Consider the following 16,411-nt stretch of genomic DNA (forward strand, 5'->3'; position numbering starts at 1 on the left):
TAACATCAAGGAAGCACCTTAATGAATCAAATCTTGGTTTTTATTTACAAATTTAAGGAATAATTCTTATCTACATTCACATAATAGCATCTCCTCCTTAGTAAAATTGCTCTTGTTACTAATGGCGAGCCATATTCATGGATTGACCAAGAGGACTAATTACAATGGAGGTGTTTCTAGCATAACAAAGACATGCATGGATTAAAAGAAGATGGTTTTCATTTGTTCAATAATATTGGTGTCATTCATAAATTAGTAATGCTATTCAAGGGATTGAAGGCTTTTGGCTACATGCTTTTACTTAAATTCCATTGATTTTGCACAACCTACCCATTGTAAGTGTGAGCTCTAAGCGTCATGCACTTCTTCTCATCCATTGAGGATGTAGTAGTGGAGAGGGCAGTTAGTGAGCAAAAGGCGGACCTCAACGTGCACTACAGTGGGTAGGAAGACACAAATTCTGCACATGTACATGCTTATTTTTTTATATTTAATGCATTGGATTTGTTAAGTGGTGACAAAATGTGATAGTTCCCTAACAAGGTTTTTCTTAGGAGAATTTGTGTTAGTTCTTAATAGAAGCAATGTTAGTGATATTTTTGATGAGATAGGGGAAACATATGTCGTCACTTTTTCTCACATTTCCAAGTTGGAGGATTTAGTCACCTACAATCATGCTTAGTTGGTCATTGTAGTCAAGTGACCATAGTTGCAACAAAGGACCTCCAATCGTATGCTGATGAGAGATATCGGCTAAAGCATGAAAAGTGGCTAAGCTAAGGTGGAAAAGAAGTGTTGCTCATAAGGTTTGTATGGCGGTTCTCATCTCCATAGGGGTTCAAGGGTTTAGTAAAGGCTCGTAGGGTTTAGAAGGAGGATTGGGTTTTGGAGAGCTAACTTGTGAGTTCAAGGTTGAGAAATAGGGTCAATGAGGAGTCATGGGGAACTAGTCCTTGATGGATTCATAGGGTTAAGGGGTGAAAGGGGGGAGGGGGGCATACAAACATTAAAGTCCAAGAGTGGGACCTTCTTTTCATTGAGAGATATTTATACATTTTCTTGAGTTTCAGTCTACACAAAGTGTATGGGAGCTCAATAGTCTCTACATAATTTGTATGGGACCTTAATAGTCCTTGCAGTTTTTGTAGGGGACCTCAAGCGTTCTATCTTTTCTATAGGGGAGCTCAATACTCTCTATTTGTAGGGGGACCTCATAAAGTTTATTCTTTTACTCTTTAGAACTCTCATTATGAGTAGTCTCTCTCTCACTCCATAATTTTTGCAAGTATGTTTAGATCTTTTCTAACTATCCCTATCCTATTAGATCCATCAGATCTACTTTCAAGCTCAAGTCAATACAAGTACTGCTATGCCGCTACTCCACACACATAATATTCACAGATTGGTTGCTCTTGATTGTGCTTTTGACCCTTGTTGCCACAGGGTTAACAACGGCCCTTGTATAATAAAATAAGGCTGCTTGCATTTGATAGCTCTTTCTACTTGAGCCTCACTTGAACTAAGGTAGTGTCATGAGGTTGTGTATAGAAAGCACACATTCACCAATAATTGAAACCATGTACGATCAATTACTACCATTGGAAAAATGTCTTATGATGCATTGATACACTAGTCTTCTCTCCTTATGTCGAGCATGCCTCTCTCTCTCTCTCTCTCTCTCTCTCAGTAGAGAGCACCATGATGGGAAACTATTGCATAAGGTTCAGTGGAGAGACATCTGATTGTAAGGAAGAGCAGAAGCTTGCTTCTTGCCTTAGGAACCAACTACAGAATCAGATGTCCACCCTACTTCAATTCACCATTCCAAACGTTATATAGAAATAGGCGAATGCGAGTTGGTTTGCAGAACAAGGGGAGTGAAGAATGAAAGTTTTACAAGTGAAGAGCAAAAGATATGTATGTAGATAGTTACATGGGTTGAATATCTAGTCCAACAAAAAACGGGCCTACTCAATTATAATTCGTAGGTGCTAGGCTGCTTTTACAAAACGTCAACTTCCCATCTTTGATCGGTATATTTATAAGGCTTGCCAAGAGTTGACTTTATTTGCGAAGGGGTTTTCAAGGCCTCGACTTATACCTGGCTGCTGAAATACATACATGGCTCGGATGAATAAACAGCCTAAAACATGATGATAAATTTGACTGTGGTTATCTACGAAGGAGTAACAATAGAAGAAGGCCATAATGACATAGCTGTAGTACTGTATGATCCAATCCCTGATCCAATCATGGTTGTTATCCCTTAGTGTCACAACAACACAAAGTAGCCATAGACGTGCATACAGACGCGTTTCCTTAACTTTAAAAAAAACTTTTGGGCGCATCTATTAGCCCGCGTCTATGGGCTCATCCACATAACAGATAGACACGCCTATAGACGTGCTATTAGACGCTCTGTAGAAATTAAAAAAAAACAGAAAGACATGTTCATAGACGTGCTTATAGACGCTCTACAGAATTTTTTTAAAAATAAAAGCAGAAATTTGTGTGGTTAAATAGAATGTTGTGCATGTTGTGTATGCTGTGTGGTTCCAAGAATCCCATTTCCACAGTGTTCAATTCAATTCTTACAGCCAACCGTATTTTAATTAGCACGGTTGGCATTTTAATTAGCACGATTCCAAGCACATCTATAGCCGACGATTACAATTCCGAATAAAACATTACAAATCCAAAACGTTTAGTTCACAAGGCATTCATTGATAGAACGTTCGACAAGGAAATTGAAAGCCAAAAAAATAAAAGCAGTGTATATTAATTCATAGCCCAAAAAGTGCTTGTATGTACATATAGCACGAAGCCAAGCCACGTCCTGTGGCTACAAGTACAAAAAATAAGAGGAGTGTATATACAAGAGAGACACGAAGCCAATGGCTTCAAGTACAAAAAAGAGTAGCTAGCACTACTTCTACAACTAATCTAACTCATCCGCGTCCTCGCTCCCTTCTGCGCTCCCTTCTTCGTCGCCTTCTTCCTCCTCGATATCAAGACCTTCCTCCGGATCAGCCCCAGGGGCCTGTAAACGAGGGACAACATGTATCAATGGATTTTGAAGGGGATAGTTTGGCAAGGGTTGATCTCATTGAGGATGAGATCGAACCGTAGCCCATCATTGATATTGGCAAAACTAATTTACATATTGTCTCATTCTCCTTACCTCACTTAATTTTTGTATGTGTGGGTTTGCCAAAAAGCATTGATATTAAAATTATGTGCTTTGGTAATCATGGGCAATGTTTGGAAAGCAGTGATGCACATTTATCAGCCTGCAGCAAAATATTACTCTCTGTATTCTCTGTTCCGTGTCTATAAAGGCGTCTAAATCCACATCTAAAACACAGTGCAGACGTGCTTATAGATGCATCGGTATTTTCACGATTCTAGCCGCGCCTATAGACGTGCCCGCTATTTTGTGCATCTATCAGGTGTGTCTGTAGTTGCTTTGTCTTGTTGTGTGTCATTATAGGTTTGCATTTTCACCTCCCCTCTCTTGCACTAGTCTCTTGGCCTATGTTTATATATATATATATATAGGACAAAGAGCATCTAGGTGCCCTTCCTATAGGAGGGTTTAAGGACTATGGGGGGATTGTTGGTATTTTTGGGTCCAAAGGTTCTTGTAAGCCTTCGTGTGTCAACTTAATGTTATAAATGCTTAGTCTTGGGGCTTTTTCACGCCATTCGTTTCATTTAAAAGATTCATTAAACCAACGCTCTTCCTGTCATCAAAAGCAAGGGCATGGAGATTAAGATGGACGGCCAGCAGGATGACAAAGAATGGACGGCCAAGATGAGGGACAAGGGGACGGTGGAGATGGGATGAGACCGAGTCAAGCGGGAGATAAAGTCAATCAAGGAGAACGTAAGGACTAAGAATGGTCTGCATGAAAACCAGTTTCTTCTCTCTCTTCGATGGCCATTTCGCCACCACTCTCTATGTTATATATAGCTCCCTCCACCACAATCTCAATGCAACACTCACTGCTGATTACTCGCCATAGCCATCCCTGGTCTTCTCCCACGTTCCTGCTCGCCATAGCCATCCCTGGTCTTCTCCGCCATTCCTGCTCGCCATCAACGTCCCTGATCAACACCCATCAGCAAACAGCATATCTTCAGCCCCGCTCCCTCCATGGATCCCCCCTCTCTCCTTCCTCTCAAACAGTTTAGCTCCCCCGGGATCATCCTCTCTTCCTGCTTCGCCCTCCTCGGTGCCCTTTTCCTCTACCGTTTCCTCCTCAGCCTGCGCTTTAGGCGTCCCCCCGGCCCTCCCCGCTTGCCCTTGGTGGGCAACTTTTTGCAGTTCCGCAGCGGCCTCACTCCTAGAAACTTGGCCGAGTTGGCTAAGCGCTACGGCGATGTCTGCCTGCTGCGCCTGGGCCAGCGCAACGTGTTGGTCGTTTCGTCGCCTGAGATGGCGAAGGAAGTGCTGCAGACTCAAGGAGTGGAGTTTGGATCCCGGGCTCGGAATCTGGTGATGGACATGACCACAGGAAAGGGGCAAGATATGGTGTTTGCGGACTACGGCGAGCACTGGCGCAAGATGAGGCGTATTGCGACTCTCCCCTTTTTCACCAACAAGGTGGTCCAACTGAGCAGACATGGATGGGAAGAGGAGATCGACCTTGCAGTGCGTGACGTCGCAGCCATGAAAGGTGCCACCACCTCTGGGCTTGTGATTAGGCACAGAATGCAGCTGATGATGTACAATATCGTGTACAAAATGATGTTCAACAGGACATTTTCTGGCATGGACGATCCACTTTATGTCCAACTCATGACTCTCAATAGGGAGAACGGGCGCTTGGCTGAGAGCTTCAAGTTCAACTACGGCGACTTCGTGCCCTCTTTCAAGCCCCTTCTACGAGGATATCTGAAAGAGGTGTGGGAGACCAACCAGCGAAGGCTTGCATTCCTGAGAGACGCGTTTCTGAACGAACGCAAGAGGTAAGCCTCTCGTAATCCCACAAGTTTTGCGATGCCAAACGTTTCTTTTAGCAACAGTATATAGAGGAGAATTAAGGCTCATCCGTACCTTGATTTGTGGCAGCAAAAAAGGTGGTGAAAAGATTGGAGTCGATTTCTTCCTGGATGCCCATTTGAAAGGAGAGATCAGCGAGACCAGTGTCCTCTACCTTATTCAGAACATGAACGTTGCAGGTATGCTGCAGATGTTAAGCGTGTGAACCTTATCTTGTTTGATGGATGAAGGATTATGCGTGAAAAGAGTTTGATTATTCTTACTGAGAGATTTCGTGTTGTGTGGAAAGCCATCGAGACGACTCTATGGTCCTCTGAATGGGGAGTTGCAGAGCTCGTGAACAACCCTCGTATCCAGAGAAAGCTCAAAGAAGAGCTAGACGCCGTGCTGGGCAAGGGCGTGCCTCTCACCGAGCCAGATATTCCCAAGTTGCCGTACCTCCAGGCCATTGTCAAGGAGATACTGCGTATGCACATGGTCATTCCCTTGCTGGTTCCACACATGAATTTGCAGGCAGCTAAGCTGGGCGGCTACGACATCCCAGCTGGCAGCAGGCTCCTCGTGAATGCGTGGGGGATCGCCAACAACCCAAAGTATTGGACGAAGCCGGAGGAGTTCCGACCCGAACGGTTCTTGGAGGAGTCCAAAATCGAGCCCAACGGCAACGATTTCAGGTTCATTCCATTCGGATCCGGCAGAAGGAGCTGCCCGGGAAGCATAATAGCATCGCCTGTGGTGGCACTGGTGCTGGGCAAATTTGTGCAGGCCTTCGAGCTGCTGCCACCACCAGGCGTAGACAAGGTCAACATGGCTGAAATGGGAGGGCAGCTTAGTCTCACTCTAGCTGTGAAATCTACTGTCGTGGTGAAACCCCGCGAGAATTAAAGATGCTAATTCTATTGTCCGGTTGAAACTGCCCTAGAATCAGAGCAGCTATCAAAAATCACACTTCAAAACTTCAGTCTGTTCTGGATATCGCATTCAACAATAATTGCAGAGAACCATAATCCATTGAACACTCTATCGGGTTTCCTATCTACACGACGCCAAAAACAGTGTTGTGCAGTTGAAAAGGATGATATATCAGGCTGTTAGATCTTCTGTCTTACTGAGTTTCCTTCCGCAGCTGCTAGCTCAAAAGAATTTTGGTGCAGTATGTCTTTCTGTGAGCTGAATTTTTTATAGGTCAAGATATAGCACAGTTTATCGATCTGATGCAAAAAGTCAAATCCCTTCTCCACAGTCTAAAGGTTTCTTGGATTGTGTTATCGAATAAGATCTTTTACCCTCCCTTCACACCTACAGATGTAATAGATCAGACGTAATATATCTCATATCTTCGTGGAGTATTTTCTGAACCTTTCTGTCTATATAAATGAAATCTAGTCCACGTTGCTTATAAGCAAAAGATGCCTATGTGAAACTAATTGTCTGTTTACCAAATCAATGATGTGTGATCGCTTTATTTGTGAGTTTGTGCATTGCCAAACCTAATATTACGTCTCATTTATGATGAAATTAGTAGTCCCCCAACTTCCAATCCGTTTACTTTGTTGGGCTCGCCGAAACCAAGTGTAGGTGATCAGCTGCTCAACTATATTGAAATGTCTTACAGACGTGCAGAAGCCCCAAGAGCTAAAATCTCTCAATTTCCTTGTAGAATTTAGAGGATGTTCCCACAAACATCGTGATTATCATGGTGATACCTTTTTGGTGGTAACATTGGAAAACTTGCAATCTGACCATGATATTCGCCACAATCGTCTAAAGTTTTGAAAAGCTAGCATTCTCACGTAGCTTCTTCTAAGGCTGAAAATTTGTGAGCTTTGCATTCATCGTCCACAACAACAAAATGCATTCATAGACACGCACAGATGTGTTTCCTTAACTTTAAAAAAAAGAATGCGGCTGTTTGTGCGTCTATTAGTGTGTCTATAGACCCGCATCTATACATGCGTTTATATAACAAACATTTGCACATATAGATGCGCGTATAAATGCGGTATTAGATGCTTTGTAGAAATTAAAAAAAAACAAAAAGATGCGCTCATAGACGTGCTTATAGACTTGTAGATTTTTTTTAAATACAAAAAAGTAAAATTTTGTATGGTTGAACATGTTGCTGTGTATGTTGTGTGGTTGCATGAATCCCGTTTCCACAGTGTGCAATTCAATTCTTACAGCCAACCGCATTTTAATTAGCACGATTCCATGCACGTCTATAGCCGACGATTACAAATCCAAATAAAACATTACAACTCCAAAACGTTTAGCTCACAAGCATTCATTGTTAATAGAACATTGCACAAGGAAATTGAATGCCAAAAAAATAAAAGAATTGTATATTAATTCATAGCCCAAAAAGTGCTTGTATATGCATATAGCACGAAGCCAAGCCACTTGTGGCTTCAAGTATAAAAAATAAGACGATTGTATATACAAGAGAGGCACGAAGCCAAGCCAATGGCTTCAAGTACAAAAAAGAGTAGCTAGCACTAATTCTAGTACTACTTCTATGACTAATCTAAGTCATCCACGTCCTCGCTCCCTTCTTCATTGCCTTCTTCCTAGCCTTCATCGCCTTTCTCCTCAGTATCCTCGTCTTCTTCCTTCTTAATATCCCCAAGGGCGTGTAAACGAGGGACAACATGTATCAATGTATGAAAAATCAAACCTTTATTTACACTATTGACATTATTTAGGTACTTTTAAATACCTGGGGGGGGCTCCAGTAGCCTGGATATACTGCTTCTCAGTAATCAACCCCTCATCATAGAAGTGCCTCCATGTATGTCCTCTGCGATGTCCATGATGGTAGGCTGTCTCGACAGTAGTAGGGTATCTGCCCATGATATCAAGCTGCAAGATGACACAATTTGCGGAGGGGTTAGTACAAAGAAACAACCTCCTAATAAACCACATAAACACAATATAATTTGAGATCGATACTTACAAATTGGGCCTCCCATGAGTCAACACCCCCTGCTCTAAAATGCACATTTCCATATTGCTCCATTTGGATCCGCTGTGCCTCCACATGCTGCATACTGGGGTCCGCCTTCATTGCTTTCTTCCACTCACGCTTATGAGCAGTGTGGGACTAGCCCCTTGGTGGTTGACCTCCCTCTCTCTTGGCAATCTGGGCTAGTGCCTACCTCTTAAGTAAAGATCTTTTATTGGCAAGTATAAGAACAATCTTTGACTTTGCCCATTTCTCTGTGAACTCAACATTGGGGGGATTCGAATACCTAGAGCCTATAGCATTGATGGTCTCATCAGCCCACCTTTTTGGATGCTCGTTGTATGGAATAAAGCAATCTCTATAGTTGTTAGCAACTACAGAGCGCATGAAGGCCATGATGTCCTTCCCTCGTGCATCCATCAAGATGCCTCCTCTTTGAGTGATGTCATAGAAGATCGTATCACCCTCTGGCATGTCTGCATTATCTGAATCCTCCTCGTCCCCACCATTACCCCCCCCCCAAAGCATTGTGCCATGCATCCCATAGAGCTCTCCCTGCTACTACGCCTACTGCCCTATCGTGAGATGAGCTAGTACGTTGGCCACTCGTCTCTGGAGAAAGAACTCCCAACCGCACAAGAGTACATTGGTGGCTCTGCGAGGCAGAAGGACCTCCTGACGATAGGGGAGAAGGGACTCCAGGCCACAGGTGAGATGGGAGTGCTAATGCTCAGGGAGAAGGGACTCCAGACCACAGGGGAGAAGGGACTCTTGATGATCGGGGAGAAGGCTGGCGGCTCTGTCGCCTACTGGGCTATCTCGATTCCACAGGAGTAATCTTAGTTGGTATGGGTATGGGGTGGTTTGGAGTCTGTACTGCCGACTTCTGGGGGGTGTTGAGTACCCGTCATGTATGTGTATAACTCATGAGGAGTGGGAGGGTGCCCCAAAATGCTATATAACTCCCAAAAGATGGCATCCCGAAGATCAGGCGAGGGTGAAGAGCTTCATGGCCATATGATGAATTGCAGAAAAGAAGAGAAGAAGATTTCCATCATGTATGCCCTCTTTCCATCATGCATGCAATCCTGTGATTTCCATTATGCATGCCCTCTTTCTTTATCCTACCCTCATGCTACAATCCAATTTCCCTCATGCAATCACTTATTTCCATCATTTACGCAATCCCTTATTTCCTCACGAATGCTTAAGGCGAATGCTTAAGGCATTGAAAATTCGACTTAAACATGCATGCAAGGGAACATAGAAAGGAAATAGAAGGGAGGATGGGAGAATGGAAGGAGGAGGGAGAATGGAAGGAGAAGGGGGAAGGGGAAGGGGAAAGGAGAAGGGGAAGGGAAACGCTTTATCGGAACTGCATGTTTGGAACTCTGTCGAAGCACGTCTATAGATGCAGCAAACAGTGCGTCTATAGGTGCGGCTACCTTGTTTTCCTAAAATTTTGATGCCCTTTTAGATGTGTCTGTAGACGCACTCTGACATACGCTTTTTGACAAAAAGGTGAAAAGGACATGCCCCCAACCCCAAAACAAATAACAGTACCAAGAACATCCTTTCCCTACATACGACAAAGGACGAATCCAAAGAAAACAACTTCTAGAGAAGACCAGCCACCAAGAGACTTAACTTGGATAGAGGTATGGAAGCTTCTTGTCTTTCTTTAAAGGTTCCTCCCCCTCTTCTTTGGTGGCTTCCTTGTTCACCCTCTTCTCTTGTATGATTGGGGATGAGTGTGCCTACTTGGAGATGAGTGTGGGTGCCTAGAGATGAGTGTGAATGCTTGGAGCTATGTGTGTTAAAAAAGGAAAGCAAGCGGCGCTAAAAGTATCGAAAGGAAAGTGTGGCACTAAGAGTAGGTTCAAAAACCAGTCTGCAGTCCGCGCATCTATCAACGCACCTACACTGTGTTTTAGACATGCCTATAGACACACTCCATAGTACAGACGCACTTATAAGCGTGGTTTTAGATGTGATACAGAGTTTTGTCATTTAATACTCAAGCAAGAACACATTTTTTGGATTGTTTATCTATAGGATGTCTTTATCTTCAACAAGTAGCTCCATTGAGGATGAATCCTTCCATATCCACCATCGATGAATGTGGTTGGAGCAAATAATCAAATGTATGTGTGATCGATGTCGAGGAAACATGTATTGTGCATGTAGAATTGCACTCAATCACATCTCAAAGTATGAAAATGGGATGCAACCATATCCCGGGTAAGTGTTAAAGCATTGAGGTTGATTGAGATACCTATGGGTGTTCATGTGATTGATGTATGATCCTTTTTCAATTTGATACAAGATGGAGTGCCACACTTGCATATGTTGCCCTATGCTCGTTTCATGAGGAGGCGAAGCGTCGGTGATATGAGGTGGGATCTTTAGGAGGGACCGTTATGGATGCATGGAGTGATGGTGATAGTAGCCCTCCACCATTACCTCATGAGGCCGTGGAGGAGGAGGTGTTTGATGATATGGTGCGAGATTTATTTGTCCATCAGTCCTCAGGTAGGAATGATAGCATGGAGCAGGACGATCTTTTTACTGCAGCATCAACACCACTATTTGAGGGGTGCACATTATCTATTCTACGTGCCTCCCTTGAGTTACTAAACTTGCAGACTATCTATGGATGGAACAATGCAAGTTTGAATGCATTACACAAGTAAGGTTTAAAGTCTATTTTGCAAACATGGAGAATTATGCTAGTGGGTCAATTACTGGAACACTTTTTCTCATTTATGGTCTTCATGTGTAGGCTATTGTGTAGAATGCTTCCAAGGGAGAACAAATTACCGACCTCAAGAGATATGGCAAGGCAACATGTGACCTCTCTTGGAGGATTGGATTACAAGCGCATCCATGCCTGCCTCAATGATTGCGTTCTGTTTCATGGACCACATAAGGAGGCAAGAGAGTGTCCTACTTGTCGAGAGGCAAGATATATAGCAGATTTCAAAACTTTAGATATGCCTCGTAAGGTCCTGTGACATTTTCCCATAATCCCTCGCATCCAACATATGTTCAAGTGCAAATCCATTGTAGAGCTCATGTCATGGCATTCCTCCCATCGATCAACCGATGGCAAGTGGAGAACTCCCGTACACACTTCTGTGTGGAAGCATATTGAAGACACATGGTCAAGCTTCAAGAAAGAACCTAGGAACTTGAGACTTGGATTGGGTATGGATGGTGTGAACCCATTTAGTCTCAAAATCACCTCTTAGAGTGTATGGCCAGTGATATTGGTGAATTATAATCTTCCAACCTCTATGGTGATTAAGAAAGGACATGTTATGTTATCCCTTCTAATTCCAGGGAAACATAAAGTAAAAAATCCTTATGTTTATCTGGAGCCTTTGATTGATGAGTTGGGTGGAGAGGTATCGAGGTGCATGACATGAGTAGGCCTCCCTCGTCACGAGACTTCAACTGCAAAACAGTCTTGATGTGGATGATGCATGACTTCCTAGGCTATGGCGAGTGTTCAAGTAAGCATTGAACTTTTAATTATGAGTAGGCAGTCGATGTGGCACCCTAAACCCACCTTGTTTATGCAATTGCATCTATTGTTTAGGTCTCACTACATTGGGTTACCATGCATGTCCTGTTTGTGGTCCTTTGCTAGTTGCTTCACGGGCAAACGCGTTGAATAGGGTCATCTATGAGAATCACCATCGATTTCTTCCACCTAATCATCCTAGATATGTCACCCTTTGGAATGAAGTCCCCCGATAGTAACTCATTGCAAGAGATTGGATGAGAATTTGGGACGGTTTCACGACTCCACCACTTGGCATGAGACAGTAAGGGTTTGTAACTATTGTGTGCTATATTGAATGGAAATAAAGATTGCATGCTAACACCATCTTTTGTTTAGGAACTCCATCTTTTATCGGCTACCATATTTGTCCCACCTCAAGATCAATCACCTGCTTGATCCCATGCATATCTTCAAGAATGTGGCGTCTACCATTTGGGAACATTTGAATGGGACACGAGATTTCGTAGGCATAAGGGAGGATCTACGCACCATAGGGAGGATGCGTGAAGCTTGGCCACAAGAGAGGCCAAATGGGCGTGCCTTTTTACCCCATGCACCATGGAAGTTATCAAAGCTAGAGATGCTAGCGGTGAAGCGAGCTATTACTACAATTTGTACTCCCATTGGATGCATGAGGTGTTTGAAGGGGGCCTTCACAAAGAGCAAGAAAAGAGGTGTAGAAAAATTATATGGCTTGAAATCTCATGATTGGCACAAGATGCTCCGAGTAAGTATGACTTAGCATAATCTCTTTTTCCTTCCAAATTTGTGAGTGTAGAAGAAACTAATCAACCATCACTCATGTGTTCAGTTCATACTACCTATACCAGCATTTCTCATAGTGCATCGAAGGACGTGAAGGATTGTATTTACAAGATGGGCGAGCTTGTGAGGTACTTTACACTATACAAATGTGAAGCATACGAATGCTTCATGCAAGGTATTGATATTGCTAATATGGCACACTTTTTTCTTTCTAGGTATGTGAGCTCAAAGGAAATAGATCCCACCACGCTTGAGGATGCTCGAGTTATGTTAGTAGAGGTGGTTTGTTTAGTGGAGGAGACCTTTCCACGTTCTATTCTCACAAGCCAACTACTTCTCATAGTGCATTTGGTGGTGGATGAGATTGCTATATGCGGCACTGTACATGCACAATGGTTGTTCTTTCTCGAGTGCTTCATGAAGATCTTGAAGGGTTTTGTGAGGCAAAATGGAAGGCCCGAAGGTAGCATGGCTGAGGTTTGGTTGTACAAGAGTCACTTGTATATATTTTTGAGTTTCTTATTGATGTGGATAGCTCTCTTCCACAACTATGGAGAGATGATGAAGACCTAAGGATGACCTCTATCCTGCCTCAAGGGAAAGGACGGAGCAAAGTAATGGACACGGAGTTGCTTAATAATATCAACCTCTATTGCATGCTTAATAGTGATGTGATGAAAAGATGGGTGACAAGATACGAGGATGCAAGGCAAGAAGATAAGTAGAAAGGGCCCTCTTTCGTACACACTTTGGATCTTGTGTGCCATACCCTCAGCATCTAAGAGCACTTCCAAAGGATATTCATGTGGATTGGCTACTTGATGAAATGGAGAGAGAAGAGAGAGACGAGGGGATGCATATCACAATGGAAGAATGGGAGTATTGTAAGAAAACAATACAACATCTATGCTCAACAGATAACAGGATCTCGTATGCAAGAGAGAAAAGCAGATAGTATGGAGAATCAAAAATTTGATTACTGTAAAACTGATACAATAGATGGCGCTGCCTCCCAGCTGTGTGCTCCTGTGTGAGAAGCTTCAATGGCGTGCTGGAAATAGTAGAGGATGGAGGCTGGATGCTAAGGAATCAGGGTAGCCAGTGATGAATATGGGCTTCACGGGCTTGCTCTTATATAGCCACTAGTCGTAGTCGGTTAGACCCAATTGGGAGACCGACCCAGTCGGCCCAAAATGGCTGATTGGAGGTTGGTCCCGAAATAGGTCCTGAAATAGGCCACCGACCACACGTTAGAACCGTGGCGCAGAATAGAGCAACTAACCTACAATCTCCGTTCGGCCTAGAGCCATCCGAGATCATCTGGGGCTCCAAACGGGCCCCGCAACATGAGAGTGGGCTGCCCCGAGAAATGCTCCGTCTACCCTCAGTGCGGTCAGTCATGGGATGCCTTCCCACACTTGCATGTAGCCTAGTTGGCAGTGTGCCAACTCTATCTCAAGCCGTCCAGCCATCAGGCCACACATGGCCCCCATCTGGTGTCCAAACTAGGACCTATCGGATAATTGAGCTACTCAAATGCGCCTTCTCCTCATATGGGGGGGCTTACAAGTAGATTTAGCTGGTTCCCACATAGTTACACGAGAGTGGAGCATTGATATCTAACACCCCCCCTCAATGTCCACCCGCAAGTGAACTTACTTTTTCGGCCCAATGCCAAGTCGATGAAGATGCCTCTCCAGCAAGTCTCTTCTAAGAGGCTTCGTGAAGATGTCCGCAGCATTTTCTGTAGTCGGACAGTACACCAAATCGACCTCTCCATCTATGATGAGCTCGCGTACAAAGTGATATTGAATCTCAATGTGTTTTGTGCGAGCGTGGAACACAGGGTTCTTTGCAATTGCCATGCAACTCTGATTGTCACATGATAACTGTGTAGGCTTGTTCTGCACTACTGCACCCATGTCCCCTAAAATCCTCCTTAACCACACTGCCTCACAAGAAGCAAAACATGCTAATTTGTACTCAGCCTCGGTAGAAGAAAGAGCAACTATGGGTTGCTTCTTGCTGACCCATGACACAGCTCCAGATCTTAGTGAGAAAGAGTAACATGTCACTGATCTCCTACTATCCACGTCTTCTACCCAATCTGAGTCACAGAATCCAGTCAAGGTGTTGCCCTTGGTATAGGTGATGCCAAAATCAAGTGTGCCTTTGATGTATTTCAGCACCCGCATCCCTGCCCTCCAATGGTTCTCCCAAGGCTTATTGGAAAACCTGCTTAGTACACTAGTCACAAAACTATTGTCCGACCGTGTGTTGCACAAGTAAATCAAACTACCCACAAGCCTTCTGTACTTCGGTTCGTCCACCAGTGGTGATGAATCCTCATTTGAGAGCTCCATGTCAATCTCCATAGGGGTGCCAACTGTCTTGGACTCAACCATGCCAAATGCCTTCAGTATCTCTCCAACATACTTTAGCTGTGAGATGAAGATCTGTTTTGGCTCTTGCCAAACTTCAATCCCCAAAAAGAAATGCATCAGTCCGAGGTTTGTCATTTCAAAAACTCTTCCTAGCAACTGCTTTGACTGCGAGATCTTCTCTTCATGGTTCCTTGTTATGACAAGGTCGTCCACATAAAGGACCACAATCATACACCTGCCTCCTTCTCTGTAGATATACAAATTTGCATCAAATGGGCTCCTCTTGAACCCGTTTTGCAAAAAGTAGGCATCAATCTGCTAGTACCACGCTCGTGGGGCCGGTTTCCCGTAAAGTGCCTTCTTCAGTTTACAGACTTTACCTTCTGAACCGAGGATCACAAAACCTGGTGATTGTTCCACGTATACCTCCTCCTTGAGATATTCATTCAGAAAGGTGGATTTTACATCCATCTGAAACACATGCCAACTTTCCTATGCTGCTAAAGCCAAAACGCTGCGAATTGTGGTTAGTCGAGCTGTGGGAGAAAAAGTATCCTGATAATCAAAACCATGTACCTGTGCGAATCCTTTTGCTTCTTTGCTCCTCTAATCTCTTGGACTGGCAGTGTTCGGATGGTTCCTCCTCAATGGCTAGAGGTTCTCTACCATCCAAAAGCTACTTTATCCACTTCAGGAATGGCCGTTGCCATTGTGGTTGTACAGGGTCTTCTTCCTCTTCTTTATCTTGAATCCTCCCAAGCACCATTGGGGGAGTTCGGTCTGTTGTTGGTGGTTGTACTGGATGGATATCCTGGTCCTGGTTGTCTGGGAAGGAAGCATCCTCCTCCAATTGATGCGGCTGTTCTGAGAAGAACACATCGTGACTTACTATTACCTTCTTGATAATAGGATTATAGAGACGGTAACCCTTTGCCTCTTCACTGTAGCCCAAGAAAATACACTTCCGGCTCTTCGGTTCCCATTTGGTCCTGTTAGCATTAGGGACATGCACAAAACAGTCACATCCAAAAACTCTGAAATGTGCAGCTGAAGGTTTCTTACTAGAAAAGGTATGCAGTGGAGTCATCCCATTCACAACCTTCGTGTAGCTACGATTCAGAATGTAAACTGCCGTGTTACATGCTTTAGCCCAGAAAGTCTTTGGCAAATCTTTCCCTTTCATCATACTCCTGCCCATTTTGTAGATGACGCGCATCTTGTGCTTTGCTACTCCATTTTGCTGTGATGTATGTGGTAGGGGTTTCTGCCTCTTGATCCTGTGACTTTTGCTGTAACTTTCAAATTCACTTGATGTGCACTCACCACCTCTGTTTGATCTCAACTTTTTCACCTTCCTCCCTGTTTCTTTCTCGACCATTACATGCCATTCTTTGAACTTACTAAAAGCCTCATCTTTAGTCTTCAGGAAGTACATCCATATCCTTCTATTGTAGTCGTCGATCAGCATCACGAAGTAGTAGGAACCACCCAAAGCTTCCCTCTCCATCTTTCCGCAGAGGTCTGTGTGAATGAGCTCGAGAGGAGCCTTTGCCCTACTGGGCTCTTTAGGAAAGGGCTACCGATGCTACTTGCCCATCACGCAAGCTTCACATACATCGAGCAGATTTGTAATTTCTAGTAGGTCTACAATCATTCCACTTTTATGCATCTCCTTTAAAGAACTAAAGTTTAGATGACCAAACCTCTCATGCCACAGCTTAGTGTTG

At 43.8% G+C, this 16,411-nt stretch overlaps 1 protein-coding gene across 1 annotated transcript; it reads left to right on the forward strand.

Annotated features, from left to right (window-relative positions):
- The first annotated feature begins 3,957 nt into the window (after window positions 1-3,957).
- LOC147891018 (trans-cinnamate 4-monooxygenase-like) lies at window positions 3,958-6,366 on the forward strand. Its single transcript, XM_087389312.1, has 3 exons — window positions 3,958-4,971; window positions 5,075-5,184; window positions 5,295-6,366. Exons 1-3 carry the CDS (start codon window positions 4,157-4,159, stop codon window positions 5,888-5,890), a joined length of 1,521 nt encoding a protein of 506 aa, XP_087245438.1. The 5' UTR covers window positions 3,958-4,156; the 3' UTR covers window positions 5,891-6,366.
- The last annotated feature ends 10,045 nt before the right edge of the window (window positions 6,367-16,411 follow it).

This window comes from Dipteris shenzhenensis, chromosome 18, assembly GCF_047967505.1.
Source record: "Dipteris shenzhenensis isolate YYH24624 ecotype China chromosome 18, Dip_SZ_1.0, whole genome shotgun sequence".
Lineage (NCBI taxonomy): Eukaryota > Viridiplantae > Streptophyta > Polypodiopsida > Gleicheniales > Dipteridaceae > Dipteris > Dipteris shenzhenensis.

Coding starts and splice junctions, on each gene's coding strand:
- LOC147891018 (XM_087389312.1), top strand. CDS start 4,157: ATGGATCCCCCCTCTCTCCTTCCTCTCAAACAGTTTAGCTCCCCCGGG. Junction 4,972..5,074: donor TTTCTGAACGAACGCAAGAG/GTAAGCCTCTCG, acceptor GATTTGTGGCAG/CAAAAAAGGTGGTGAAAAGA. Junction 5,185..5,294: donor TCAGAACATGAACGTTGCAG/GTATGCTGCAGA, acceptor TTGTGTGGAAAG/CCATCGAGACGACTCTATGG.